Source organism: Paralichthys olivaceus, chromosome 6 (assembly GCF_024713975.1).
Source record: "Paralichthys olivaceus isolate ysfri-2021 chromosome 6, ASM2471397v2, whole genome shotgun sequence".
NCBI lineage: Eukaryota > Metazoa > Chordata > Actinopteri > Pleuronectiformes > Paralichthyidae > Paralichthys > Paralichthys olivaceus.
The window spans coordinates 5,314,419-5,341,898 of record NC_091098.1 but is presented as its reverse complement, the minus strand read 5'-3'; the positions used below and the strand labels follow the sequence as shown (position 1 = coordinate 5,341,898).

The 27,480-nt window shown below is 39.9% G+C and overlaps 2 protein-coding genes across 2 annotated transcripts; both read right to left on the bottom strand.

The window, feature by feature from the left end:
- Positions 1–612: 612 nt before the first annotated feature.
- LOC109630674 (phosphatidylinositol 4,5-bisphosphate 3-kinase catalytic subunit gamma isoform) lies at positions 613–12,078 on the bottom strand. The gene is made up of 13 exons (XM_020088990.2): positions 11,971–12,078; positions 11,604–11,840; positions 9,061–10,208; positions 7,776–8,424; positions 6,992–7,057; positions 6,322–6,547; positions 5,869–5,963; positions 3,841–3,984; positions 3,627–3,717; positions 2,817–2,947; positions 2,526–2,637; positions 2,209–2,366; positions 613–1,340 (listed from the first exon to the last, which is right to left on the bottom strand). Exons 2-13 carry the CDS (start codon positions 11,829–11,831, stop codon positions 1,083–1,085), a joined length of 3,306 nt encoding a protein of 1,101 aa, XP_019944549.2. The 5' UTR covers positions 11,832–11,840; positions 11,971–12,078; the 3' UTR covers positions 613–1,082.
- A 7,891-nt stretch (positions 12,079–19,969) lies between these two features.
- On the bottom strand, positions 19,970–21,136 carry LOC109630595 (olfactory receptor 2G3). Its single transcript, XM_020088858.2, has one exon. It carries the CDS (start codon positions 21,134–21,136, stop codon positions 19,970–19,972), a length of 1,167 nt encoding a protein of 388 aa, XP_019944417.2.
- Positions 21,137–27,480: the final 6,344 nt, after the last annotated feature.

Below are 27,480 nucleotides of genomic sequence, written 5' to 3'. Positions count from 1 at the left end.
GATAACACTTCTCAGCTTCTCACTTTATGGGGTGATTAGATTAAATGTGCCCCTTTTTAATCGTAGTGACATACCTTTAATATTTGTGATGTCACATACCACGAGACACTTAAGGATATTCCCAACAGACTGTTTTTGTGTGAGCTCGGAATAGTTAGTAACACCAGCATGAACAAGTAAGCAGCTGCTACATTAGTCAGATTTACATGTGTCTGTCAAATATGATGATCTCTTGGTTGTCTTTGTTGCCGCCCCCCATCATTCAACTTGATGCACTTTCCTTAGACTCAGAGCGCCAACAAGGTCCTGTCTATACGGTATACGGTCCTGACCATATACCCTTAACCTGAACTTACCATTCAGTTCTTCTGGAGTCCCTTCTGGAGAACGTCCAGAGATCCTCTGGAATTCAGTTTATGTCCGAGAGCAGCTTATGTTTGAAATGTATCAGAAAACTTTGAATAGTGGCAGCATTTGTACTCTTACAGCTTCAGGTGGAAGGTGAATCCTCAAAATGTTTTTTTAAAAAGATTAATGAGGTGAAAATAACAATTCTATCTGTTTCCAAGTGAAATAACTGTGATGTCACATACCACAAGAAATGTTAAGACATTTGCCATTTTGGTTTCCCCACAGCCTGTTTTAATGTGGAATATAGTTATTAAAGGGATAGTTCACTGAAAAGTGAAAATTTTCACTCATTATACTCAGCACTATACTGATGGATTAGGAGGATGGAGTCCTTCTTTGGAAGTAATAAAACAACAGAAAAACATAACATGCCTTCATACAGCTCGTGTGGTGTCATCCAAGTGTCGACAAGCCCCGACATTTAAATTGACTTGAAATGGCAAATAGAAAAACAATGTTTGAGTGTTCATAGATAAAGGAAGCTGCACATAACATATATTTACAGTGCAACAAATATCACATGTTAATGGTTACCATGCCATTATCTTCCACCCTCCTCCAGATCGATGCATATAGAAACAGCTTGTACTTGCTACACAAATACATATAAATGACAATAATACAAACAAAAAAAAACTCCTCCAGAGCTGAAGCACAGCAGAACAAAACATTCATTTGATGCCTGCCATCTCGTGGATCCACCAGTTAGCCTGCACTGTCCAGCCCAGCTTCTCACACTCAGAGATTTGCTGGAGGAAATGCTCCTTGGCCTCCGCCTCCCCCTGTTCCTCCTGGAGCACCTCCCTCAGGTAGCGCATGTCCTCTGAGGAACTCAGCTCTGGGATGCCGGTCAGCAGCATGAGGGAGAAAAGAGTGACCAGCAGACGAGAGTGGGAGCGCAAGGAGAGGTAGGCTTCTGTGCAAGTGTCCTTATGGTGGTAGATGGAGTGGGGAAGAAAAAGTAGAAGAGGGAACAAGGTCAAATATTGAGGAAATAAAGAGGAAAATATAATAGGATGCAAGAAATCATAGTTTTATGGTTTTAATTTTGAATATTTTACTAATAAAATACCAGTAAACACGCTCAGTGGATCCACTTGAATTCTTACTGCATACATTTCACCTACATCCCCATTGTGCAGTGTAATGTTTTGCTAATTTGTTGAATAAAGGCAAAAAATATATATATATATTATAATGATATTCATAGTACTCAAGTAAATGGAGTTAAAAGATGGGTTTGGGTTTTTTGAAAAAGAATCAATCTCTATCTGATTATCACCGTTCATCAAAGTTCAAGACTTCATCATCTGAGCATCGGACTTTAGAATTTGCTGATGTTCCATAAAAGGAAGTGGCGAGACATCTCGGACCCTACTTCTTTTTATTATGGATGAAGCTGCTGTAATCTTTTTTTATATTCGTCAACTAGCCATTTATTCAACGAATAAGTATTCTCTGTGTATCCAAAATAATAAGGCCCTCAACTGTATTGGATGAGATGTTCAATATCATTTACACAATATAATGTACTTTAATTTGAGTCAGTTACATATGTTGCTGGAGACACCAAATAAGTATTACTCCACAGCTGAAAATAGTCCCACTATAATCAGTTCCCTGCTGTTTTTAGGAAATGACTTGTTAAAATGAACAAAAGAAATGAAACATCTTGTAACCTGTTTCCTTCATCAACAGGATCTTGTGTGCTTGGGGCTTCAGGAATGGACAAAAATAACAACTACACACAAAAACACACACAATCACATCTACACACCCATAATCAGATCATCTTACCCTGAACCGTTGGAAATAGAGGCTGTTGCGTCTTTTGACCCTGCCCATGACATACAGGAAGTCAGGTGTGAGGACAAATGGGACACGCTCCCTGTTCATACCAAGAAAGTGCTTCCTGTTACCCAGGATGTGACCGAAGTCGATGTGAAACAAGTTCCCTGTTAAAAAAAATAAACATCATGAGAGTTCCTACTCTTCATTCATCATTTGTCTTCTTAATTCAGTCTCATTCGTTAATTTTTTGTCTGTCATTCACTCGTCATTTTAATCATGGAAGGATTGAAAGATGAAGTGTTTCAGGGATGTGTGAGGCTTACCCTGGTCTGTGATCATGATGTTGTCACTGTGTCGATCTCCGATACCCAGGACATAAGTGGCCACACAGTAACCAGCACATGACTTCACAAACCTCTCCACAGTCTCGTAGTGCTGTAGTGAAATGAGATTACAGAAGTCCAATGAAATATTTCGGAACAAGACAGATCAAAAGCAATCACGCACAGACCAATATGACCCAGCATGTGATTTGGCCAACACACGAATCTGGATCAAGAAGATATTGTATAAAACCAGGTTCTGAATCGTCTCCATATTTTCATAAGACTTACAATTTCCTGGAGTGGACACTTGGACTTGAGCCACTCAAACAGAGCATCATTTCTGAAAGCTGAAGCTGTTCCTCTGTGGCACCTCTGCACTGCAGCAATAGTCACTGCATTCCTCACGATCTCAATCATACCTGTTGAGCAAGCACTTGATTAAAAACAGGGGCTGGTGGGAGCAAATGGAGGTTTTAACAGCATCAATAAAGCGTGTGGAAACATTAGCTGTTAGATCTCAGATGAGATGTCATCATTCATCTGCCTTCTACTATCGAGGAATTTGAGGACAACCCGAAAAAGTGGCCAGACTCGAGTTGAATTTGAATGTCAGGCCTTACAGAAACTTGGATGACACCACACAAGTATCATGGAGGCACGTTATGTATTTTTTACGTTGGAAGAATTGATCACCAGTGACCTCAACTGTTTTGGATTTGGCTGTAACACTGTTTACCCCTGAGACTCCAAATGCATTTTGTGGATTTAAACCTTTCACCCACCCCTTCATTGGCATTGACTGAATAATGACTACAAAGGAATATGAGTAGGCCTACTTTTAGACAAATATTATAAATATAAACATACAATTCTTATTAATGTAATACTTTTGAAAAGAACTATGCAATCTGGTGCGAACCAGAGCCACAGTCCTGAGTCAGTTAAGTAGGGTTCAGAGGACAGCTGCTGAAAACAGAACCAACCAAACAGCATGTACTGTATTTAAAAAAATCAAAATAAAATCTTTCTTTCTTCGTCCAAATAAAAATATTCAAAGTGTTTGAGAGGGGTAATTCTAAACCACACTGATGTTGATACCTATGTTGTGTCCTGTGGAGATGCAGCCATATGGAACAAGGTTAAGGTCCAGAGATTTCTCCTGCCAGATAGAGTCCATCACCATCAATGTCTAAACAGGAAGATGCACATGTGTCACTTCACCCAGAGATAAAATACATTAATCAACACCACACAACAACATGAGTTAGATTACTCGAAAGCCTGTTGTGTAATTATGGACAATCTCCCTCACCTGAATGACCAGCATGTCCTGTCTGAGGTCGTCGCCTTGTTTGAAGATTATTCCGACAGGTGTAGCAGAGGTGGGTGACGGCATGGGAGAGAACTCCAGCCACAGAGGCTTCTTCTTAGAGGCCATCACCTTGCACTTATCCAGCTGGACGGGTGGAACAGAAAGAGAACTGATCTTCTTTTCAATTTTAAAATGTCTTGAAGTCAATTTCTTTACACTCCTGATAAGGTCCAGACAACTCTGTCCACTGACTCCCTCAAAAGATAACTATGCCATGGTCTGTCCCTGAACTCAAGCCACTGAAAATCTGACCAAATAAGCAACGAACACAACAAACGAGAATCTGTTTGTTTGCTTGTTTGTTTATTTGACTCTTTACTGACTCTCTATTTATTGATGGCTGTCAGGAGTTGGAGAGGATTTCAACAAACAATATAAAAAGTGTCTCAGAAACAAATGACCAACCCTACCGTTTGCAGTGGGGATTGAATTTACCCTTTTTGTTCACTTCATAATCAACAACATGTCATCTGCATACAACAAAAGAATCATCGGCCGACCCCTCCCCTCCCTGAAGGATCTCTATAACTCCCGCTGTCTCAGGAGGGCACGCAGCATTCTAAGAGACAGCACACATCCAGGACACCGGCTGCTTGAGCCGCTGCCCTCAGGCAGAAGGCTCAGGGTTCTGAAGTCACGGACTGCAATGATAAATGTAAATGTAAATATCTGACTCAATTCATGTGTCATTCCAGCTGCAATAACACTATGGGACTTTCAGTCCTTGACCTTTCTGTGCAATAAACACTTTCGGGACATTATAGGTGCAATAAAACACTTTGTATATTATCCAGATTATCCAGATATATCGGTACGTTATCGGTATATAGTATATAGTATTTATTCTGTACAGTTTGCACTTCTCCAAATATGCATATTATCTGCATGTATCGGTACAATTATTCTTTTTTGTACAGTACATCCACTTCATTAAATGCCTTTAGCCCTGGAATCCCCTTATTTCTATCTCAATTTGTGTAGTGGTTTGTGTCTTCTGTCTTGTTAATTGTATGTTTGGCATCGAGGAGGAGGACTGTGCCACAATTTCGTTGTGCTAGTGTACGAAGTACGACTGTGCAATGACTATAAAGTCTTTTGAATAGAATTGAATTTGAATTGAACTGCATATGCAAATGTGTGCTCTGTATAAACATATCACCCAAACTGGCTCCATCTTCAGACTCTAATATTTCAGTCATAAGTATTTCAGGAATCCAACACTCATACTCCACATTAACAGAATACTCCTACATTGTGAAACATAGATTTTAACCAAGAGATTGTGAATTGGGCTTAAATAAAGGACACAAGCATCCTTTCCATGCAAAAAATGATGGAAGGGAGAACAAAATTAGAGGTATGAGAGTCCTGGAAGAGAGACAGAAGAACAAACTCACAGAGAGAGTGGAAGGAGACGAGTCAGACAGAAAAGAACTCAACATAAGAGAAAAGGAAGTGTATAAAAAAGACAAGGCAGAATGACAAAGAAACAGAAAGAGACACCAATGAAGAGAGGGAGAGACGACCTGGTGACTGTGACGCACTCAGCTGTGCCTCATCTTTTCTCAGCTCTATGATTTGATTATTATCTGAATCTGAATACGGGTGTATTGTAGGTTAATAGGGGATTTGCTGTGGTGTGTTTTAGCAAGCATAGATATAAAAAATAGAAAAAACATAAAAATAGAAAACAATATAGAAAATGAAAATATCCTAATTACTCGAAAAATGGATTTGGACAATAACATATTTCAAATATACAGTACCTATCACTTTGTAAACTTTTCAGTAGCTACTTTCTGTTTTCATTTAGCTGAGGAGCAAGTATTATTTTTATGTTATGGTCAGTGTGAGACTCACACACAAATAAACATGCTAAAGATATTATTTAAATAATAAGAACACCATAATTCAACTCAAATGCACTCAATTTAACACACACACAAACAGAGTATTGACAAAGATTACCAGGATCATTCCAGCTTTGATGCGGGGGTCAATGGGCAACAGGAATTCATTTGGCAGATTACAGCTTCTGAGAAGCTCTTGGAGCCTGAGGGGAGCTGAAACAACAGAAAAAAGAAACAAAAGACACACATCATTTTTTTTTTATTAAATCAACTTAAATATTTATCCTGTTTTTTCAGACAGGAGTACCTGCTACAGGAAAGAAAAAATATTTGACTCACTAATCAAATGGATATATTAACTGAGACTGGTAAGCGAGTTGCTAGACAAGTGGTGTGGCACAGGTTTTGTAACACAAGATGGAAAAAGGGTGGTTGTGTTCCTGCCAGAATTCTTGCTGATGAATTGGACAGGTTGTGAGACATAAACATGACAGGAAATGTTATATCCTGCTGTGAATGCAGGAATACATTATATGAACACATAAGTATGTATGTCCTGGTTGTGTCCTACCTGTAGGATGGAGGTCAGTCTTGTCAGGGAAGAGTCTCTTAATCATTAAAGCGACCTCCTGCAGAGCCTCCACAGCTTGGACCTGCTGGGTGAAGCTGTCGAGCATGGCCTGGCCACAGCCCAGCAGGTAGGCCTCCAGAATCACCGCCATGCGCTGGCGGAAGTACGGACACCCTGCCACCTCGCTGCGGACGTACCAGAAGAAGAAGTGGCCGACTCTCTTGCTCTGCAATCAAAGATGTGAATGAGGCCATGTTTCACTGCAATTAGACTTAAGTGCCTCACTATTGTGTGAACCTCCCAGACAGTGTATAGGTGAAGTCAGTCATTGAAAATAACACAGTGAATTTCACACAAGAGGAGTAGCAGAGGGCAAGAACTATAATGATTAAATGTTATGAGTCTGTGTCTTTTATCCTAGAAAGTGATCTCAAGGATGTTCTGTGCATTTGAGTCTAATTACTCTGCAGTGTCAATAACCTCTGTATAACACGAAATGTATTCAGTTTAGTAGTTTTTCAGAGAGACAAAGCATTAAATGAGAATATAATGTTCTGGCTTTTTCTTTTTAAAAGAAATGAATAGATACCAATAAAAACTGGTAAATGATCACTGACCTCCTAGTCTTAACATAGTATGATGCTGTATGTACTAATGCTGCATAACTCACCCGCAGAGCTCTTTGGATGAGGTAACGAGCAAGGAAGCTGTCATGGTAAGGTTCCACTTTAAGGGTCTGTATGAATAAAAAGGACAAAGAAAAACTGTAAGTAATGACACTAAGTTACAGTCTGTATATCTACACACAGTGGAATCCTTTTTTTTTTTTAATGTTATTACGAATTACTCGGTTTCCACTTATATTTTGTCGTACTTACAACTTCTTGTCTAACTTTTATACAACGATGCATTTTGGCTTTTTAACTGGTGAGGATGCTGCACTGACTCTGATGCACATGAAGAATCCTTACCTTTAGAAAGAGAAGTTGTCCAGAGAGCTACAGTTGTTATTCAGTTGTACAAAAGTTTTGCAAATAGTGCAAATGGGACAGTTGTCCTTTTTCACTCTGTAAAATCGATTTTGTGCTCCTCCTCCAGAATAATCAATTTTTTCAATTTTCATCATTTAAAGTGGAATGTTCCCAAAGCAAACACCATCAGTGGTTGGCAACGATTAGTTCACTTTTGTTTATCTCTGTCAGACATGACAGGATACACTTTTTTTGAAAAATATTAATTAAATTCTCAGAATTGTAAATGTTGAATCTGCTGGACAAACTTTTCCGAGCTGAGTTATTGCAACTATGCAAAACTTTGATGCAATGGCTGTGGTTTTTAACACTTGAATGTATAATATTGATAGAAGCTTCCAATAGAAAATACGTCCATTTTGTTATATTCACAGTTTTCAGATCAACAGCAGACACTTATGATGAGTCTTCTTTGAAACAAACCTGCACCAGCTGTAGCAGATACTTCAATACATCATCATTGGACAGGCTCTCCAGTCTCTGGACAGCAAGTCTCCTGACCCTCTCATCAGCAAAATCCATGCTTAACAGCTGCAGGGCCAGTGTAAGATCCAGATCCTCAGTATCCCAGTTTCCCAGTAGCCAGTGCACATCCTTAACAACATTCCGGTTCATCCAATCAACATTGCGCAGGTAGAGGGGTAGGTTGGAGGCGTAGCGGACGCTCTCCTCCCGGAACCTTTTTAGGCAAGGATTTTTGGTGTTGACATTTGTGGGTGGGGAACTGAGAGTTACAGTGTCACTTGATGGGCCCTGAGGAGGTTCCAGATCCTGAGAGGAAGAGACTGTGCTGGGTAGAGTGGAACAGGGTGAAAGGTTGTGAGAGGAGGCAGTTGATTTAGTTGGGGAGAAGTTGGAGGTGGGACTGCCGGAACATTCAGAGGCACTAAAGCTATTTGGCAGAACCACAGGGAAGCTGTAGCGGTCTAGAAGGAAGCTTATAGCCATGGAGTCTACTACGTCTGGGTTAGTAGCAGTGGACAGTTTGTCTGCCTGGTAGGTGATGGCCTCTTCCTCCTGGCCAGGGTAGGACCACATGTGCAGGGTGTAGGAGCCCTGGCTGAGGACAGACCTGCAGGGATGAAGGTCAAAAAACACATGGCTTGAGAACATCTAGTGAATTATTATTATAAAAACAACTAAACTGTTTAAAGGTACAGTGTGTAGAATTTTGTGATATCTATTGCTGAAATTGCATGTTGCAGCTGAACACCCCTCATCTCACCCTCCCCTTCCAAACATGAAAAAGAACCAGTGGAAACCTTCAGTTTTCATAAAAGGTGTTTAGTTTGTTCAGTCTCGACTAATGTAAAACACATGGCGGCCTCCGTAGATGAGACCCCCTCGATGTAAATATAAAGTATTTCAATATAAAGGGTCTTTTCTGGGGTAAAGAAAACTACAATTCATACAATTTAGATGAAACAAACTAGTGAAAACATCATGAGGATTATTCTACATTAAATTTCTGCCAATAGTTCCCTTCACCTAAATCTTACACACTGGACCTTCAAGGGAAATGTTCTTAAAGATCAACTTTTATTTTGCTGTGTGAATAAATGAGGGAAAATCATGTAGATAAATAAACCCAAACATACACATACCCAAACTATGGAGGGCTTTGAAATGACTTGACTGGAAACGTTTGACACTAACAAGACACTTCTGAATATGTCGCAAAGCCATGTATGATACTACAAAGACTGACCTGTGATCTATGAGTAGAAGATTAACAAAGTAGAGCAACTTCCCCTCCCCTGTGTCTTTGGTTATTGGGGAGGTGTCACCACCACTTGCATTAATGGTGAAACCCAGCTTAGATCCACGTGGCAGATCCCTGAGGAGAACATCAAATTCAAGCCATTCATTCCACAGTACTTCATCTGCAAAGGTCTTGGGAACAGAGGAGACTGAAGAAAGAACTTTGGTGCCATAAAGTATAGAAGCTTCAACATAAACGGTCTGGGGGCATTTGTCTGGAAGATTTGGGATGTCAAAGCCAAGCAACTTGACTCTGAGTTTTCTGTTGCAGTCCCACAAAGATATCATGAAGATGTCATCCAGATCCTTCCCTTCCAGACAGAGATCATCATGGGAGCTGAACTGGCCACTGAAACCATCAACGAGCGGCCAGTCCACAAACTGGACGGTCTCCTTGACAAGCTGTGAGTGAGGCACCACAGAGAGGTGGAGGTCTTGATTGGTCCTCAAGCACTGTCGAACCCAGAGGAAATCGCTGAGAGGGTAGTCCCCTGATAAAAATTCCTCCCTGCCTGAGACTTTTAACGCAAAACTATCAGAAGTATCGGCATCAAGCCCCTGGTCTGCCAACACCCTTCTGAGAACTTCCAGAAGAACATCTGGGGTTGCACTAAAATCCACCTGAATGCTGAAGCTGATCTTGCTCATGTAATGGAGGGTGACAGGAAGCTTCCTTTGTAGTCGTTCCTGCAGTTCAGTTGGAATGGGGGCACTTGTTACCCAAGGCTCAGTGGCATACAACTTGTCATCTCGATTTCTTAGCTCTAGTCTTCTTGGAGATGCCAGTTTCCTGCGGGTGAATGTGAGCTCACCAAGTCTGTCAGACGCTTCCTTCTCGAGGTTGTGTCCAATCAGGTGAGCCAGACTCTGCAGGTGTTTCTTCTTCTCCTCCGAATCAACTGCCACCACAGATTTTAGCACCATGTGTGCAGAGAGGTGCCCAGTGTCGTCACGCAACCATGGAATGTCTAACGTCCCGATAACCTGACAGTCATCGTAGGCCTCGTACCAGTCATCCCCCCGAGCATATAACAGAGTGTAGGTCTCTGGGTCAAGTATTTCAACTGGAGCTGGATGACAGTTTCTTTCCTCAGCCTAAAGGCAAAGAGACAATGTTGATGGTTGCAGGTTGACAATATGTACAAGAACAAAGGTTTAAAGTTATGTTTGCAACCCTGTGAGGTTGTATAATAAACTTTAATTAGGATAAAGATCGAGTTGCATAGCATAGAGGTGCTAAAGCTGAAGTACTGTGAGGTCTGTGAGTCTGGGAATAGCTTTAATTTTAGTTTGACAAAATAAAATGAATGGATTTGGCTGTAACACTGTTTACCCCTGAGACTCCAGAAGTGTTTTGTGGACTCAAACACTTCACCCACCCCAGGGGTGAGTAGATAATGAAGGAATTTTCGTTTTTCGGTGAACTGTCCCTTTAAGGTTGTGGGGAGAGCTGGAGCCACTCCCGGCTAACATTGGGCAAGAGGCAGGGTACACCCTAGACAGGTCACCAGGGTATCACAGGGCCAACATATAGTGGCAGAAAGACTTAACACTCATATTCACACCTACAGGCTCATACATCTTTTTCACCAAAATTAGCAAATATACATTTTGAATGTGGGTAAACCCACTAATGAAGGTAGTTGACTCCTTTCCAAGTTTTTTTTCCTTGGTGCGTCACGTTTGACATCACAACTGCACCAAAAACTGCCAAATGAGTTCCTTCACCCAGGTGTCATGTTTCTGTCACTACACATCAGAGCCGGAGCCGATAAAATCCTGTGTCTTTTGAATACTGAATGCTGATTGAATCCAGTCCCATTGCAGACAAAAGACAGATGTTAAGTGGGTGTTTTGACCAGTGGAAAAGGGGGCCTTCCTTAACCTAATCCCAAATTGTATATCTTTTGACTGTGGGCTGAGTACCCAGAGAAAACAGACATGGAGAAGACATGCAAACTCTACACAGAAAGACCCCATCCGTACTGGGGCACTGTGCTGACACTTTTTTTTAACCTACCGATGCTGTTAAATAAGAGATCATAACTTCAAATCATATCTCTGTACAAAATCCATGCCATAGAGAACTGTTTAATAGTTGTCAGGACATGTGCAAACAAACCAAATGGTAGTGCTAGATAAAGAAAGTAAGGAGATCAGTTCAGTATTGGGATTTAAACTGAACCAAATTTCAAGAAAATCAATCTTATTGTTGCTCAGACACGTTTGGCCCAAGGTGGTGGATCAATCAGTGTTACCTGGAATTTTCCTGAACCTATATTCTTTACCACCACTAATACCACCATCAAACAAAATGACTTTGCCTTGGTGGATATTCAGGTTGCAAAGTGTTGTTACTTTTATCTATAAAGTACTCTGGAATGTACTTTATTGCTATGACCAGCTATGAATGTGCATATTAACAAAACATGAATACAACCTTCATAAAATATAGAATTTTAGTTGACCATCAAATAAATGTGGGCTTACCTGCAGACAGATGTGCAGCCTCAGCTGGTAGATGCTACACTGAGCAGGGAGGATGACTGACACTGACTTGCAGTCCATGTCAACATTGTAGCCCTCCTCACCAGGCCCAGGCTTAAACTCACAGATAAACTTCAGGTTGTTCTCAGAGCAGCTCTGTGTCGACATCTCTAATTGAGGCTCCGCAGCAGATGGGCTGTCAGACTGATTCACGAACCGTCGAGCTTCCATTGATATAACCTGAAGTTAAAGGTGTACTTTTAAACATGTATCTGAGTGGTTATTAGAATGATTTACAGGTTGCTGATATGGCGGTGCAGATTTAGCAATTCAACTAGGACAAAGCAAATCAACTAGAAACCAAACAAACCTTATGATGATGGGTGCTGCGTTAAGGTGGAGTCCGTGTGAGTGTGTACCCGTGTGACAGTGTGAAACACTGAGTTGTTTTTATGATCGCTCGAGACTTCCTCATTCTTTAATACCTGTTCTCAAACAGCAGCACAGAAAAAAAATCCTAACAAGCATTTTTCTGATAAATGTTGGTTGACTTCCTTGTTTCCTGTTATAAATTAGAGCAAGTCTAACCTTTGTGACTTTTTCATTGTCAAGGGCCAGGGTTAATAAAGTTCTGCTATAAAAACCCCTGGTTTACCATTTAACTCTAGTTATGTCCTCAAAAAGAAAAGGACAGAGAAGGAAAATGAGAACTTCTGCGTACTTTAATTTTAACAGATTAAAAAGCGGCTAGACTCAAAGTGTTGCAGGAGAGCACCAAACCGGTTTGGTTTGTCTGGCTTGTTCATCTTTGATGGCACTCTAGAGTGGAATGTGGATTCACCTTGAATTCTAGATGGTTCAAGTGAAGTTAATGATATTCAATCTGCCATAATGTCCCAGTGAGGATTTAAAGTGGCACTTGTTCCACACTTTAAAACAGTTGTGTACTTATGCAACATTAAACTAAACTTAAACAATAAGCTGACGTGCATGCTTTAAAGTGATCATTATTACCATAGTTTTTAATTGAGATGCATATAAAAGAACACTGAGACCACTTTATTATAAAAGGAGTACTGTATAATGATAGTTTCATTCTTCATTTTCTATGCAACTCTTTTTAAGGGCTTCTTTTTTGTATTCATATGTTGTATTCGTATTTGTATCCAATGTTGTTTTTATAATTTTTCAAAATACTTTTTATATATATATTTTAATGTGTTTTGGCCTTGCCAGTTAGGGTGAAAGAGGTTTTGACCATCCTCACACAATGAGGAGAATAATGTGAATAGCTAATTCCACAAATACCCCCTTCTCTCCAAGCACTACCCAAGGTCAGGTTATAGATAAAGGGCAAATTGTAGTGTCTATGTTGAAGGTAAATGGATTTTAAAAAAGAGAAGGAATAGAGGGGAAGAGATGAAATGAAGGAGGAAGGAATAAAGAAATGGGAAATAAAAGTAATGATAATGGTAATAGTTAGATTAACGCAATAACAAACAACCTAATGTACTCCCACAGTCATTTCACCAATTTGCTCTCTCTCTTTCTCCATCCCTTTATGATTAATGGATCTATTTTCACTTTTCATTTGGATCCTCTCTGAACACATACCTGTCCATTCCCACACACATACATGCACCTGTCACACCATCTCACACAATATCCTCTGATTTGAAGGGGGATTCAAGCAGGGCCCTCTGTCACAACAAGGCAGCAGTGGCTAATAACTTATCTTATGGGGCAACTGTGACACTCCACGAAATGTCCTCTAAGTCTGGCAACATGTCTGGTATTCATTTACACACCTACTTTTACAAATATATATGGCCAGGTGGAAAAATACCAGAATTCCATTTCAACAGTTTTTAACTGTTTCCTCTCTACATAACTACACATGCACCAATTTAATAATTAGCTGGACTTTGTATCAGTGTCTATTGTCTCATCTCTGTCTGTACATTTGTCTATTGTGTGTCTATAGTCCTTGATTGTTCAATTTGATCACATCGCAATAATCAGTGTATTTAAAACAGTGTAACCTGTCTGTCATTACATTTCAATCAAAATGCACTTTCTATGCAACTCTTATTTCTTACAGCATGATGTTATTTCATCTATTGGTTTGATGTAGACATAAAATAGACCCCAGAAACCTCGGAGAGACAGAGAGAAATGCAATAGAGGTATAGCACGCGCATGTATCCTGTCTCAATGTTATGATGCGATAAAGGACTTTATGATTACGATTAATTATTTCCTCTTTTATTTTGACATTTCCTTACCTATTTATCTGATTGATGTACTTCCTGTTTTGATCCTGTGTTCCTCATTTACGATTATCTGTGCTTCTGTATTTCGCCTGTGTCCAATGATCCTCCCTGGACTCTGTACTCTTTGTTCCTCTTCTCTGTTACAACACTCACTGATGACATGTCTGTATGATTTTCTGTTATGTCTTCCTGCTTGCTTTAAGTTCTTTTATTCACCGTCTAAAAAGGAACACAAACTGGCAACCCTTGATGAGAAATTTGTAAAGTTTAAAATTGTACGGAAAAAAATATTGACCTTCGGTGAATTGGTTTTGTTTGTTTCAAAAATAAGTGATTCATACGTTTTAAAGGTACAGTGTGTAGAATTTTGTGAATGAAATGCTTTTGAACCATACAGGCTGTCCTTTCTCAAATATATTTATAATATATATAGTTACGGCTCACTGTTAATTGATTTAGCTATCTTCTAAATTTAATAGAATTAAATTTGACTTCTGTGTCCTCTTTTGTTAATCTAAGTTTCCTATTTTGATGACATATATCTGTAAAAATATTACTGTGACTAACATTGAGACAGATGTAAAGAATAATCTTTGGATGAACTCTTATTAAAGATATCTAAATGTAAAAAGGCTCAGCTGAGATCTCTATCCCAGATTTATTTTGCTGAACATTGAAGCTGAATATAAAAACATTGATAAAAAATGTCACTGCTCTACTTTATATTGAAGAGATGTTTGTGTGACCAGGACACCAACTGATTAAAGTTTGACTTTCATTCCTTCGTTTTTCATTCATTGATTTTGTTTTTATACATTAAAGTAGTGTTTAATTACCTTAACTGAACTGAATGGTTGAACGGTGTTTGGCAACATTAACAAAATTTGAACTAATGGTTGACATATATTGTTTTGTTCCTGTCTGTACTGAATGAATCATCTTTAAAAAAAAAAAAAAAAAAAGGATCCCTCAGGCTAATGCCATATACAAAGGTTAACTAAGGTCAGAATTTATAAAACCTCAGGCTGTGGGTCAGAGCAACTTTGACTGATGAAAACAAACCTTTTTCCTATTACAGGATGTCTCATCTGCGTTAAACTGGAGAGGCTTACAAAGTAATCTCAAAGGGGATTTTCATCAGTCGCACAAAGGCCCCACTCATACCCGGAATCAACATATGTGAAAGTCTCAGGTGCTCCGACCACAAGTGGACGACTCTGAGTACGTCAGTTCACACCTGTCCTTACAAGAGGTTTGGTTGCAATGACTACTCGAGATCAGATGTATCCTTCATAAAAATGTACATTGTTTCTATTTGCAAAGAACAAATACAATGTTTGGCAACAATTCACTTCATTTGTCTATAGACTGAATTAAAAGTAAAGGGAATCAACACAATACACTTTGGGTCTGTTCCTGGATTCTCAGCATTTTCAGACATTGTGGACAAGGCCACCTTGCAGGAATTGGGAATGCAAATGAATACATACTGCCTGTAGAGAAGGTCAGCTTAGTAGGTTGCCCATCAATGTGGCCTGCAGGATACATTAGTGCATGCATTGCTGACAGCCCCATAAGCACCTTAGCAACTAGGGATGAGTGCCTGAAATAAAAATAAAAAATCGAATTCAAAGGTGGAGGCTAAAAATGTGGAGGGGCTTGTTGTATCGCCTGTTATTTTAATAACCCAACACTGCAGGATTATTAAATTCAGGGACAGCTGTGATGTCCCCAATCTATACAATTTAAAATATATATTTTTTAAATGATTAAAAAAGGCTTTACATAAGGTAAATATTATACAGAGTTAGTCATATCACACACATACATGTTAATAAACCAGAGTGGTTTGTTATTCTGTACAGTTTGCACTTCTCCAAATATGCATATCATCTGCATGTATCGGTACAATTATTCTTTTTTGTACAACATCCACTTCGTTAAATGCCTTTAGCCCTGGAATCCCCTTATTTTTTATCTCAATTTGTGTAGTGGTTTGTGTCTAGTGTCTTGTTAATTGTATATTTGGCATCGAGGAGGAGGACTGTGCCACAATTTCGTTGTGCTAATGTACGAAGTACGACTGTGCAATGTCTATAAAGTCTTTTGAATATGAATTTGAATTGGAATGGTCGAGTCGAGTCGATCTGTGTATTACTGGACTCAGTTCAGTACAAAGATCCAGGACCACAGATCTATAGCATCTATATCAGCTGATCAGTCATCATCATCAACATGGAACAAAAAATCGTTATGATCACTGAACCCCCGTTTCCTCCTCATCCTTCCATGCGCGTGTATTCACCCCGCAGCATTACGCACGAGTGTGTCACCACAGTATTTATATATTTAGAGCAATCGGACCGATTACATCACACATCAGCGGAATCCTAACCTTCACTCTGGGACGTTATTTGGAAATGGAAGTTTGAGAGTGAATAGATTTTCTTTATTCTTTGTGTGTGCGCTCTGTGCGCCTGATGGCACAGTCACATTCACTGCAGCGATTTAACACACACACACACACACACACTATGAAAACTAAATTCGTACTCGATGACGCACAGTGTTAGAAGGTATTAATGTTTAATGGTATCTGAACGTAATCTCCTGTAAATAGTTTTATATCTTTTTCAGTTGAAAGTTCTCATGGAACAGTTTTGTCTCGCGAGCACAAATAACGCTGTTGGTTTTAATGTTAATGATGAAGTGGATCAATAATCTGGCTCCAGTTTTTCCCATCTCCAAAATGTTCGTGTGTCATGTGAACACCATAGGTGCCAGCTGGACTAAACGCACCTATCATGGACTGCTCTTAAACTCAGGTCTGACTCTGTGAACTGTGCAATATTCATTTCTGTCAGTGCAATCCAATGGTTTATGTGCAATCGATGTCACTGCACATATTCTGTTTACACTATATGCATTGGTTTATAGTTTTATATTTTTCAATTGTTTCTATTTTTATGTTCATTTCACTTATAAGTAACGTATTACTTTACTGAAAGCAATTTTTGAATGTCCCTGCTGCTTTAACAAAGCCAATTTCCCCGTTGTGGGACTAATCACAGATTATCTTTTCTTATTTTATAAATCAGATCAACAACTCAGTCAGAGAAAAACTGTTGACAATTTGCTGATATCATTGAGTATAAACCAAATCTTACAATCAATCGTATATAAAAACATTTTCTGATGAGCAGCTGTCATCTAATGGTGGCAATGGAGTTTGACTCAAGGTGTTGTTAATGCTAAACATATAAATATATCACATTTTGGATTTTTTTCCAGAAAACGGAACCCACCAAGTTTTTCTTATTGTTGGATTCCATACATCTTTATTCACAGTGCAAAAGCTCAGAAAAATCCATCTCCTCATGAAAACAATACATCTCTTTTTTACCGTACAATATTCATTCTATGACAAGAGCTTAGTAACTCACTGTAAAAAAAATAGCTGACATCAGTTGCAAAATATCAATAATAATTTTCAGTTTGAAGGATTTCAGCAGTCATTCCTCACATCTGCCGCCAAAGAGGCTGAAAGTATGATATGATTCAAGATGTTTTCCCTGCTCAGTATATGCTCTCTTAACTTATATGTAAAACTTGTGCGTGTATATATTTCAATTTGAAGTCATAGGCTGCAGCAGTAATACATAAACCTAAAACAACACAATAATAAAAAGTGCAAAATGTTTCAGGTGCCATAAGCACATAATCCTTCTAGTAAGGTGGCCCTGAGAGTCCAACACAACATAATTAGACAAAACACACACAAATGAAAACAGCATCATGTTTGACAACATAAACAATCCAAACACACAACAGAACCAAATACAAATACACAATGCAAATACACACAAGACAACAAAATACAAAACACACTGCAAATACACACAACACAACAAAATACAAAACACACTGCAAATACACGAAATACAAAACTCACTGCATATACACAAAATACAAAACACACTGCAAATACACAAAATACAAAACACACTGCAAATACACACAACACAACCAAATACAAAGCAAATGCACAAGTTTTATCAATCGTAGTGTCAGTATGAGTTTCCTCCCGGCTCTGTAGTACGAAGCTGGATTTGTGCTTATCAGGGTAACATCAGGGTAAATTGCGATTTACTTTGTACCGGGGTAAATCACCATGGTAACTCATGGTAACTAAATTGGACATAAATGATCAACCCTAAAGCACCACCCACTTACCAATTGATACCTTTCAAACGTGACATCAGCGTTCTCAGAGGACCCTCTGGAGCTGGTGTGGATTGTTAGAGTCTCTGAGGAGGACGAGGGTCTTCAGAGACCCACAAAATCCTTTTATCTACTCTGATGAGTGTCTTTATGAAAGATATAGATCTCATCAGAGGGAAAGATAAACCTTTGTCAGCTGCTGGAGTCGAACATACAACCAGACATAGTTTTATACTTGCATCATTCTCTTTAAGTCAGTTTCTCCTGTGAAATGAAATATTAATTTGTTATTGGGGATAGATAGTTTAAGGATTCACCTTGTGACAGCCCTCCCCCCTCTCCCCTCTCTCTCTGAGTCAGCCCTCACCAAAGTGACACTACTGTTGGTGCTTAAAGGGAAGAATTTCATATCTCATCCAGGAGGCTTCTTCACTTCAGTTCCACAGATCTTGTTAGTAAAGAACAGAATCATATCTTTTGGCCATGAGTTATTTATCTCGTTCCCACACGTTATTATATAATGGTTTACGTAATATATATATTTTTCCCAAATGTCACTGGGGGTCCGTAACTTATGCATTCACACAATCGGAGGTGTTTCACCAGATATCCTGGTTTCTGCTGAACACACTTCGTGGTCCAGCAACCGTTCAGTGAGGGACAGTCTGTGGTGGTGTCATGGATCCAGAGAGGATAACAGTCAACTCTCATCTTCACTGGAGTCAGGGACAGGAGCGTGATCCCCCACTACTGAACACCCGAGGTATTACCATTAAATCAATGAACAATTAACCTGGCTCCTCTGCCGACTGCACAGATGATCTTATATTATATTACTGCACATGGCTGCTTTTTCATTAGTTAATACAATCATTCAGACAAACACGAACTCCCTTTGTATTTAGAAAGTGCTTTAAAAGGTGTTATAGACTGTTACTGTTACTACAAGTGTGCTGTAATTTACAAAATAAGGTTTTCAATTCATAAATCCGACTACAGCAGTAAGTCTATGACAGTTTTCAGTGCTCTCAACACTGATTTCACATTCATTCAGTGCAGACTTGTGTGCTGCACTTAAGGCTCTGATTATAGACTTTACTGTAGCAAGGCCTAATGGACAGGCCTGGGGGTGGAGACACCTGAAATGTCAGATCACATCCTATCAGGGTTTGAGAGGGTCTGCCAGGGAGAGAAATGGATGAACTTCCCCATTCCTGGTGCTTAAAGGTTCAGTGTGTAGAATTTAGTGATATCTAGTGTTGAAGTTGCATGTTGCAGTTGAACACCCCTCACCTCACCCTCTCCTTCCAAACATGAAAAAGAACCTGAGGTAGCTTCAGTTGTCATAAAAACTCAAAAGGTGTTTAGTTTGTCCAGTCTGGACTAATGTAAAAAACATGGCGGCCTCCGTAGAGAGGGACCCCTCAATGTAAATATAAAGTATTTAAATATAAAGGGTCTTTTCTGGGTTAGGGTTAGGGAAAAACTACAATTCATACAATTTAATTGAAACGAACTAGTGAAAACATCATGAGGATTATTCTACATAACATTTCTGCCAATAGATCCCTTTCTCCTAAATCTTACACACTGGACAGCTTGAGATTTACATGAGTTATGGGGGAAGGTGTAGTCCTGAGACGGTTCACGTTTTGGTTTTGATTTGGAAATAATTTTAAAAATATGTTCATTCGGGTATGTAGTAAATTGCTGGACACTGATTTGAAATTAAACCTATGAGACAAAGAGATTCTTATGATTGTCAAAACAGTATCAACAATAAGAATGACGTTTGTGTTGCTCATTTTTCTCCTGGTGTCTGAGCATTGCATCAGTTTGATCTTGCATCAGTTAAAAAAAACATTACAATGAACTTTAACCCGCCTGGACTCGGTTTCGATGCACATGTTCTCGGAACCACATCTCATCCACATCGCGCACAACCACCACCGTATTCTCCACCCACTGCCGGAACAGTCTCAGCAGCGCCTGCCTCAAATCCGCTGTCCTCAGGACGTACACCAGCGGGTTGATGCACGGTGGCACGATGAGCATGACCAGCAGGGACACGTGGAGCCCGGACGCGATGGCCGAGGGGGTCATCTTCGTGCTGCTGGCGCCCTGGTCTTGAGAAGTCAGCGCCACCATAGCCACGGTGCCCTCCAATTCCCACACTGCGTCTGAGGCGGTTTTAATGAGCAGCGGCAGCAGCTGCAGGAACAGCATGCCGCAGTAAAACAGCACGGTTTTACGCGCCGTGGTGTTAACTGTGTTGAACGGAATCACCGCGTTGCGCGCATCCCGGTACATCCTCAAGTAAGAGAACGCGTGGACGAACAGGCACAGCAGCAGAGTGCAGGAGCCCACGAGTTTGCGAAAAACCGCCGAGGCGCGGGGGAATCCCATGTGCTGCTCCACCACGTCCGGCTCGCACAGAAGCCCCTTGGTGGCCCGTTCGATCTTGTGCCCTGAGCCCGTGTGCAGCAGCAGCATGTTAACGATGCCGATGGAGATGGAGAAGACCCAGATGAGGCTCAGGGTGTTCCGCAGACGCACCTGAGTGAGGATCACCAAGTAGTGGATGGCGTGGCACACGTACAAGTAGCGCTCCAGCGCCATGCAGGTGATGGTGACGAGACTGGAGAAAATGCTGGTGGTTCCTGCGAAGTACTGCACGTAACACCAGGTGTTGAACTCCATCGTCCGGCGCAGGACTAGCGAGTGGATCACCGGCGGGCTGAAGCTGAGAGTCTGCATGAGGTCGCTCAGAATCAGGTTCTTGAGGAAAGCACAGCGCGGCTCCCAGGAGAGGTCCTCGGAACAACCTATCCCGAGCAGAGTGACTCCATTGACCAGTAACGAGAAGATGGTCAGCAGCACCAAAAGGCATATCAGCGCTGGAACCGCGTCTCCGTTGGGCATTATGGACTGGAAGAGGCAGCCGGCCGTGTCCAGCTGCCCGGTTACGCGCAGCTCAGTTCGGTTCCCCTCGCTGAACCAGTCGCACTGCTCGGTGAGGTTGTCGGTCTCTGTGCTCGTCATCACAGGTAGAATTTTGATGTGAAGTAGTCTGCGCTCTTCTCACCATCCTCCTCCTCAGCAGAAGAGTTGTGCGCTCCTCTGGTCCGCAGCCTCCAGCATCTCTGTCCACCCGTGACCTGGCAGACCCCCCCCCCCTACTCCCACTCTCACATACAACAAGCAAATGTACGCACACTTTGTGACAACCTCCACTGTGTGAGCTTAATCTAAGCATCCAGGTGTTTGGATGAGTATAGGTGGAATGAACGGTCCACAATGCGCTTTTACGCACCAGTGGTATAATCTGTACGACTGATGCTGAACAGTGTCCAGATGTGGAGGATTATACTCTGTGTGTTTGAGACATAACGTCACCATCTTCCTTGTGAGACCAGATTAATACTTTTCTTCCTTATCATTAATAATGAGTTATTGATCCCCTGCAGAGCAAATTCAAAATTGACACAGCAGCACACGGAAGTGTGAAGATAAGATAAATTCAAAAATAGAAATAGCCTACCGCATACAATATCAGGCTGTTTTTTTTATTTTCAATATAAAAATGTTTTAAGTTATGTTACTGTACAATGATCCAAATTCTTTGCAGGAGCTTTTATAACAATTACAAGATGGTTGAATGGAATTAAGATATACTTAACTTCTAAATCTATATCATTATCCCTTATAAAACATATACAAATGTGAGAACACCTTTGATTTTTCTATGCTGTGGAAACAAGTTTTTAGATTATTGTCTAAAACAAACAATAGATACATCTACCAACAATGAAAATGTTAGATATTTGGGTTATATATCAGAGGCAGATTAATGTGCCTCTTGGAGGGAGGCTCAGCTAATGTGGAATGCTATGAATTTGAGTTTTCAATTAGACTTATATGTTAAAGAAACAAGGAAATACACTATAAAATCGATTATTTTGCTGGGAAAAGATTTATCTTGAAAGATCCACAATTTTAAAATGCTGTTAAATGGCATTATATACTCAAAGGATATATTGTAATACAAATGGTGATGTTAAGAAATATCTAAATTTATGGGAAATATTTATTACAATGGAAGATGGGGAAAATGTACAATTCAATGGAAAACCCAAATATTTATTATATTTTATGTATTATTTTTGCCTTTATTTAATTATTTCTCTATACGTCTGTACATGGCACATGTCTGGAGGGTTGGTGGACCTGTTGATATTTGCAGTAGGGATGAATGGTTTCTTATGGTATTTACAGTCTTAGTTTCGATTGGAGTTTGTGTTAATTTTTGCACTCCTATATTCAACACTCAGTTCTTCAGTACTTGTGCATATATGTGTGATGTGTGATTGATAAAACCACAGCTTGTCTTCTTCCATTGAGAATTTCAAGTCTCAAGACATTTGGCATTTTACACCAATGCCTGATAAATCTACACTGGAGCCCCAAAGATGTTCACTGTGACTCAACTACACACAACATAATGACAGGGTTGACAAGTGATAGAAATAACAATAATTAGACATGCATCAGAACATATGTTGTGTTATTTGACAATTCAAGAAACCAGAGAAGTAATCTCTGAAGATTTTAGTGGCTTTTTGAATAATTATTCATCCCAGTTTTCCTGAATATGTTAAAGTCATAGTCAGAATAAAGTGGTAACAAAATCACACACATTCACTGATTAAATTAAATTATGAAGTCTGGAGTTGGTGAAACTCCTGAAAGCTTTATGCACTGAAGCGATAAACACATTCAAATTCTGAGGCTGAAACAATGAACCCAAACACTAATTAATCTCAAGGCTACATCATCAATTTCCTCTCTGGGTCAGAATAATAAATACTTTCCTTGTAATTCTCATGGAAGCAACTTTTTTTTTGCACTGACTAAAAGGGTGCAGACTGACTCCCAGTGTTAAAGAAAGGTAACTGCAGTGCGGAAGTCTGTGCTTGTTTCCTCTGAAGCAAGGTTTGTGCTGCATGGTGCAATTGAACTCTTTACTAGGAGACTTAACAGTGAAATGATATCATTACATTCATATTTATTGATCCGCGGGCCAAAGGTCCATGCAGTGCACTGGTGCAGGTATACTGAATAAAAGCATGAATGACAAAATGATGAAGGAATGAAGATACATACAGATCCAAAATCCTGTGCTTACATTTTTAAACTACCTTTGAAATTTAAAATGTTATGATTTGAACTGAATTGAATACCTTTTATTTTAGCTCATTTTTTACCATGGATTTTTTTCAAGTGATTTCTGCCCTTGATAAGGCTGAGGGGGGTAGAATGTGTGTGTGACTGAGTGAATGGCAAACTGTACTGTAAAGTGCTTTGAGTGGTCACCTAGACTAGAAAAGTGTTATATAAATACAAACCATTTACCATTAGACAAGTGCTATAAAGGCCAATTATCTCTGAGCACAAAGAATGTGGGGGGGTTAGTGTCTTCAGTCATTCGCCTCTGAAGTCACACCTGTGAGCCTGTTGGTGGCGCTAGAGGAAAAGTAAGGTGAAGTCACCACTGGGTAAAAAGTCTATAAACAAAGACTAAACTAAATTTTACAAGCATCTGAGCCACGCCACTATGACAGTGGCTATAATCTGTAATCTAATCTGTAACAGGTTTTCAACCCGTTTTCTGCCTTCACATTCGTCATCAGTATAAAAAAGTATAATTGAAAGATAGATAGATAGATAGATTACTTTATTCATCCCCGAAGGGAAATTAAGTCGTCATAGCAGCTGGTATATTTGAATATATTAAAATACAATACAATAGAATAAAATAAAATATTGAGGTAGAAAGAATAAAAACAGAAACACAAGATGAATAGGTAGATAAGATAACTGGCAGTGGCAATATGATGGTAATAGTACTGATGATATGATGGTAATGTTATTGTTAGACAGAAACATATAAGAGTAGCGAAAGCGGGATCAGGATGAGGGGATATTGGGACAGTGGGGGAGGAGTGATGGCATACCTCCAGCCTTATAAAGGGTGTGCCCCCCCCAGGAATGTCCAGGAATAGAGGGAGGTAGAAAAGAAGAAGGTGGAAGAAGGACAAAAAAGGGAAGAGGACCAAAAAAAAGACAAAAACCTTTTCCTCTTTTTCTTAAACCAAAATTCTGTGTCACCCCTCTGCGCCTATTTGAGTGACCCAACAAGAGGACGAGTGTCTGTGGAAAAGCTGGTGCTGGGCAGAGCATCAGCTGGTGCTGTCAGTCAGGCAGCAAACAGGCACTCTATGAGGGGGTGACGTAAGTCGAAAGGCATGAAGCCTGAACTTGCGCTGTGGCCCTTGGGGTGAGGCATGGGTGACGACTGAGAGGGGTGAGAGGAGGTTGAGAGGGAAAGAGGAGATGGGTGAGGATCAAAACATGGAGAACAGTAGGAGGGTGATTAAAGAGAGGAGTGTTGTCTGAAGGAGCAAGGATAGAAGTAAAGAAAGGGTGTGTTGGGTAGAAATGATTGAACCCACATATCAAATTCAGGACTGCTCGTGTTTGATGAGACAGCTGATGTCAGATGGTAGTGGTGGTGTGAATCACTACCATCTGACATCAGCAGTGTTTGTAGTATCTGTTTTTTTTTCACTGGCCAGTGGGAAAAGCTGCATTTTTTGTGGTGCTGGTGTTTTGGGGATATCTTTTCCACATCACACATCTGTTCAGCAATGGGTTTGTCTGGCTCCTCCTTCACAAAGTCTCCTGAAAACTCTGAATAACTTTATCACAGCTCATCCTTTTTCATCACTGTGAGCATGCCTGTGCTAAACTATGGGCACACTGGCTTGTCTTGATCTTTTCTCCTTTTCTCTAGGAAAGCATTATATTTCACATCAACTTCATTTTTCTTGACAGGCCTGACTTTGTCCCCCGGTGCTGGCCCCAGCGGCAGCATTGTGTTTTTCTGTTTGTGCAGTCGTCCAGTGGTCCATGCACTTTAGATTAATCTGTTCGTCCATTGATTCATCTATCCATTTGGTCATCCACTTGTTCGTCCATCCCTCTTTCATGAATGTTAAATCTTTTAACTCAAGAATTCATACACTTATCATAATAAAATGTAACTCGAATGTCTTCAAATGATGAGGTGATGACATAGTTCCACTTCACTGTGACATCTTTGTCCTCTGCAGTGGTTGGCAGAGCTAAACAAACGTGAGGCGGCAATTCTTTAATTACACAATGGTTTGATCTTTGGAATAGCAAACAAAAAGCCTTTATGTTGTTGGTTCAGACTGTGAAAGACTTAAGCTCTTATTGAGCTTTATTTTGTTCAAATTCAAAGGCAGAGCTGTTGGTGCATGTTTCAAATGTACAAGTCCTCCAAGCTACATATATAAAGTTCGGACCTTTGCTGTTATGGTAACGATAATGAGAAAACAAATATGTTTCACCCAGCACCAGCCTGGTGAAAACGTTTTATGGGGACAAACAGCTGTGCTTTTAAAAGCTTCAGCTCAGGTACATGTTACATCATGTTGCACAGTTGTGCAAGGGTAACTGGAGTTGGAAAACAAAAGGAACAATGATGAAAATGTAGAACAAGCCCAACAGAAGGATATGACATGACTCACATTTATAAGAGCAGCAAGAAACGGATCTATTAATTGAGGTCTAATTTAGAGTTTTAAAAAAAAAAAATCTATTTCCACCATGGCTGGTTATTCTTCTGTCTGCTCTTATCTGCAGCCTTTTTTAAATGTCAAACTGCTCGTGTGCCCAATTCAATTTTATTTGTATGGTACCAAACATTATCTCAAGGCACAAAATTACATACACACCCAACAGATCCCACAACGAGCAAACACTTTGTGACTGTGAAGAGAGAGAAAGGTTTTTTCAACAGAAAGAACTCTAGAACCAGACTCAGTGTTGGTGGCAACTTGCCTTGACTGGTTGGGGTGAGCGGAGAACAATGGGGGGAAAGAGGAGAGGTGGGTGGAAAGGAGGGGAGAGAAGATGGAGAGAAAACGGGAGACCAGGGAAGTTTTTACCTTCATATTTAAGCTCTGTCAGACTGGTTGTTATCATGACAATAATCAGAGTTACACTGATAGATGTTATGATGTTATTAATGATAGCATCAACAGTATTATTTTCATGGTTCAAATTTTTATGACTGCAGCTCTGGAGACTGAGATGCCTGCAGAATGAGAGAGAGAGTGAGAGAGAGAGAGAGAGAGAGAGAGAGAGAGTGAGAGAGAGAGAGAGAGAGAGAGAGAGAGAGAGAGAGAAGATGATCATTAGACTATGTCATACACACGTGATACAATGAGATTGTGATGTCGTTAAATCAGCCTCGATTTACCAGTAAGATTCTTTCTCCTCATTTGGTGTAAAAATCAACAACTGACCAAATCTGTCAACAAAATATCATCTTACTGTTTAGAGGGTTATGGATTCATATTTTTTTGTATCAAAATACGTTTGTGTAGTTGAAGTGAGACCTTTAAGTGATGACGTCTTAAAAATGGAAATTGATGCACGCAGCCTCTGACTGGCGTCTACTCTGTAATTTGTCCAGGCTTGTTGAGATCAGAACATTGATGATTCAGCACGAAGAGAGACTCAAAGAAGAGGAAGCACAAGATTAGAAATGTGTTGGGTTGTGGTGTTCATTTTACCATCCTAGTTTAAATCAAACTTCCGGTGGGGGGGTTCTAACTATTTAACCCAAGTAACATAAGCAGCCCCTTACAGTCAATGTTAACTTGCTACTTTCAGCCTATGTTAGGTTTTCTTTGATTGTGCACAAGAAATAAACTATGAAGCGTATCAGAGTTTTTGTACAACATTACTTTTTAATGCCACGAGATGCTTTAACTCAGATACACAAGTGTTTTGTGTCGTATTGTCATTAACAACGTTGTTCTGCAAAGCTATGAAACAACAGGTTGTTATCCCATCCACCACTGGTGTTTGTTGTAGCTCACAACTCAGTCTAAGTGTGTAACTTAGTGAGGGGCTGTTTTATGTTTATTATTTAAGACTAAATTCTGCTGCTCTACACATTCAGTGGTTAGAGTTTTATTTATAGGCTACTCCTTAACAAGTTCACTAGCTTCTTTCTGATTACATTTCAAAACATATTGATTATTTATTCATATTGATTTAGAGCTCAAATGTTTGTTTACAACTTCTGAATAGGTGTCCAAGTTGTTGTCAACTAAGCTGATAACTAAATGGATTATATTGAAGTAGCTGTATAGTAGGATCATGCATTTGCATACCATTGCATCAATGACTTCCTGATTGTCACAGTTCATCTCTGCTTCACCACTCTGCACCTGCCTGCTTCAATCTGCCAATCAGACACACCCCTCTCATCAAGCCAATTCCACTCACCT

Coding starts and splice junctions, on each gene's coding strand:
- LOC109630674 (XM_020088990.2), bottom strand. CDS start 11,831: ATGGAAGCTCGACGGTTCGTGAATCAGTCTGACAGCCCATCTGCTGCG. Junction 6,548..6,991: donor TCATCCAAAGAGCTCTGCGG/GTGAGTTATGCA, acceptor CTTTGATTGCAG/AGCAAGAGAGTCGGCCACTT. Junction 1,341..2,208: donor TCTATTTCCAACGGTTCAGG/GTAAGATGATCT, acceptor TACCACCATAAG/GACACTTGCACAGAAGCCTA.
- LOC109630595 (XM_020088858.2), bottom strand. CDS start 21,136: ATGACGAGCACAGAGACCGACAACCTCACCGAGCAGTGCGACTGGTTC.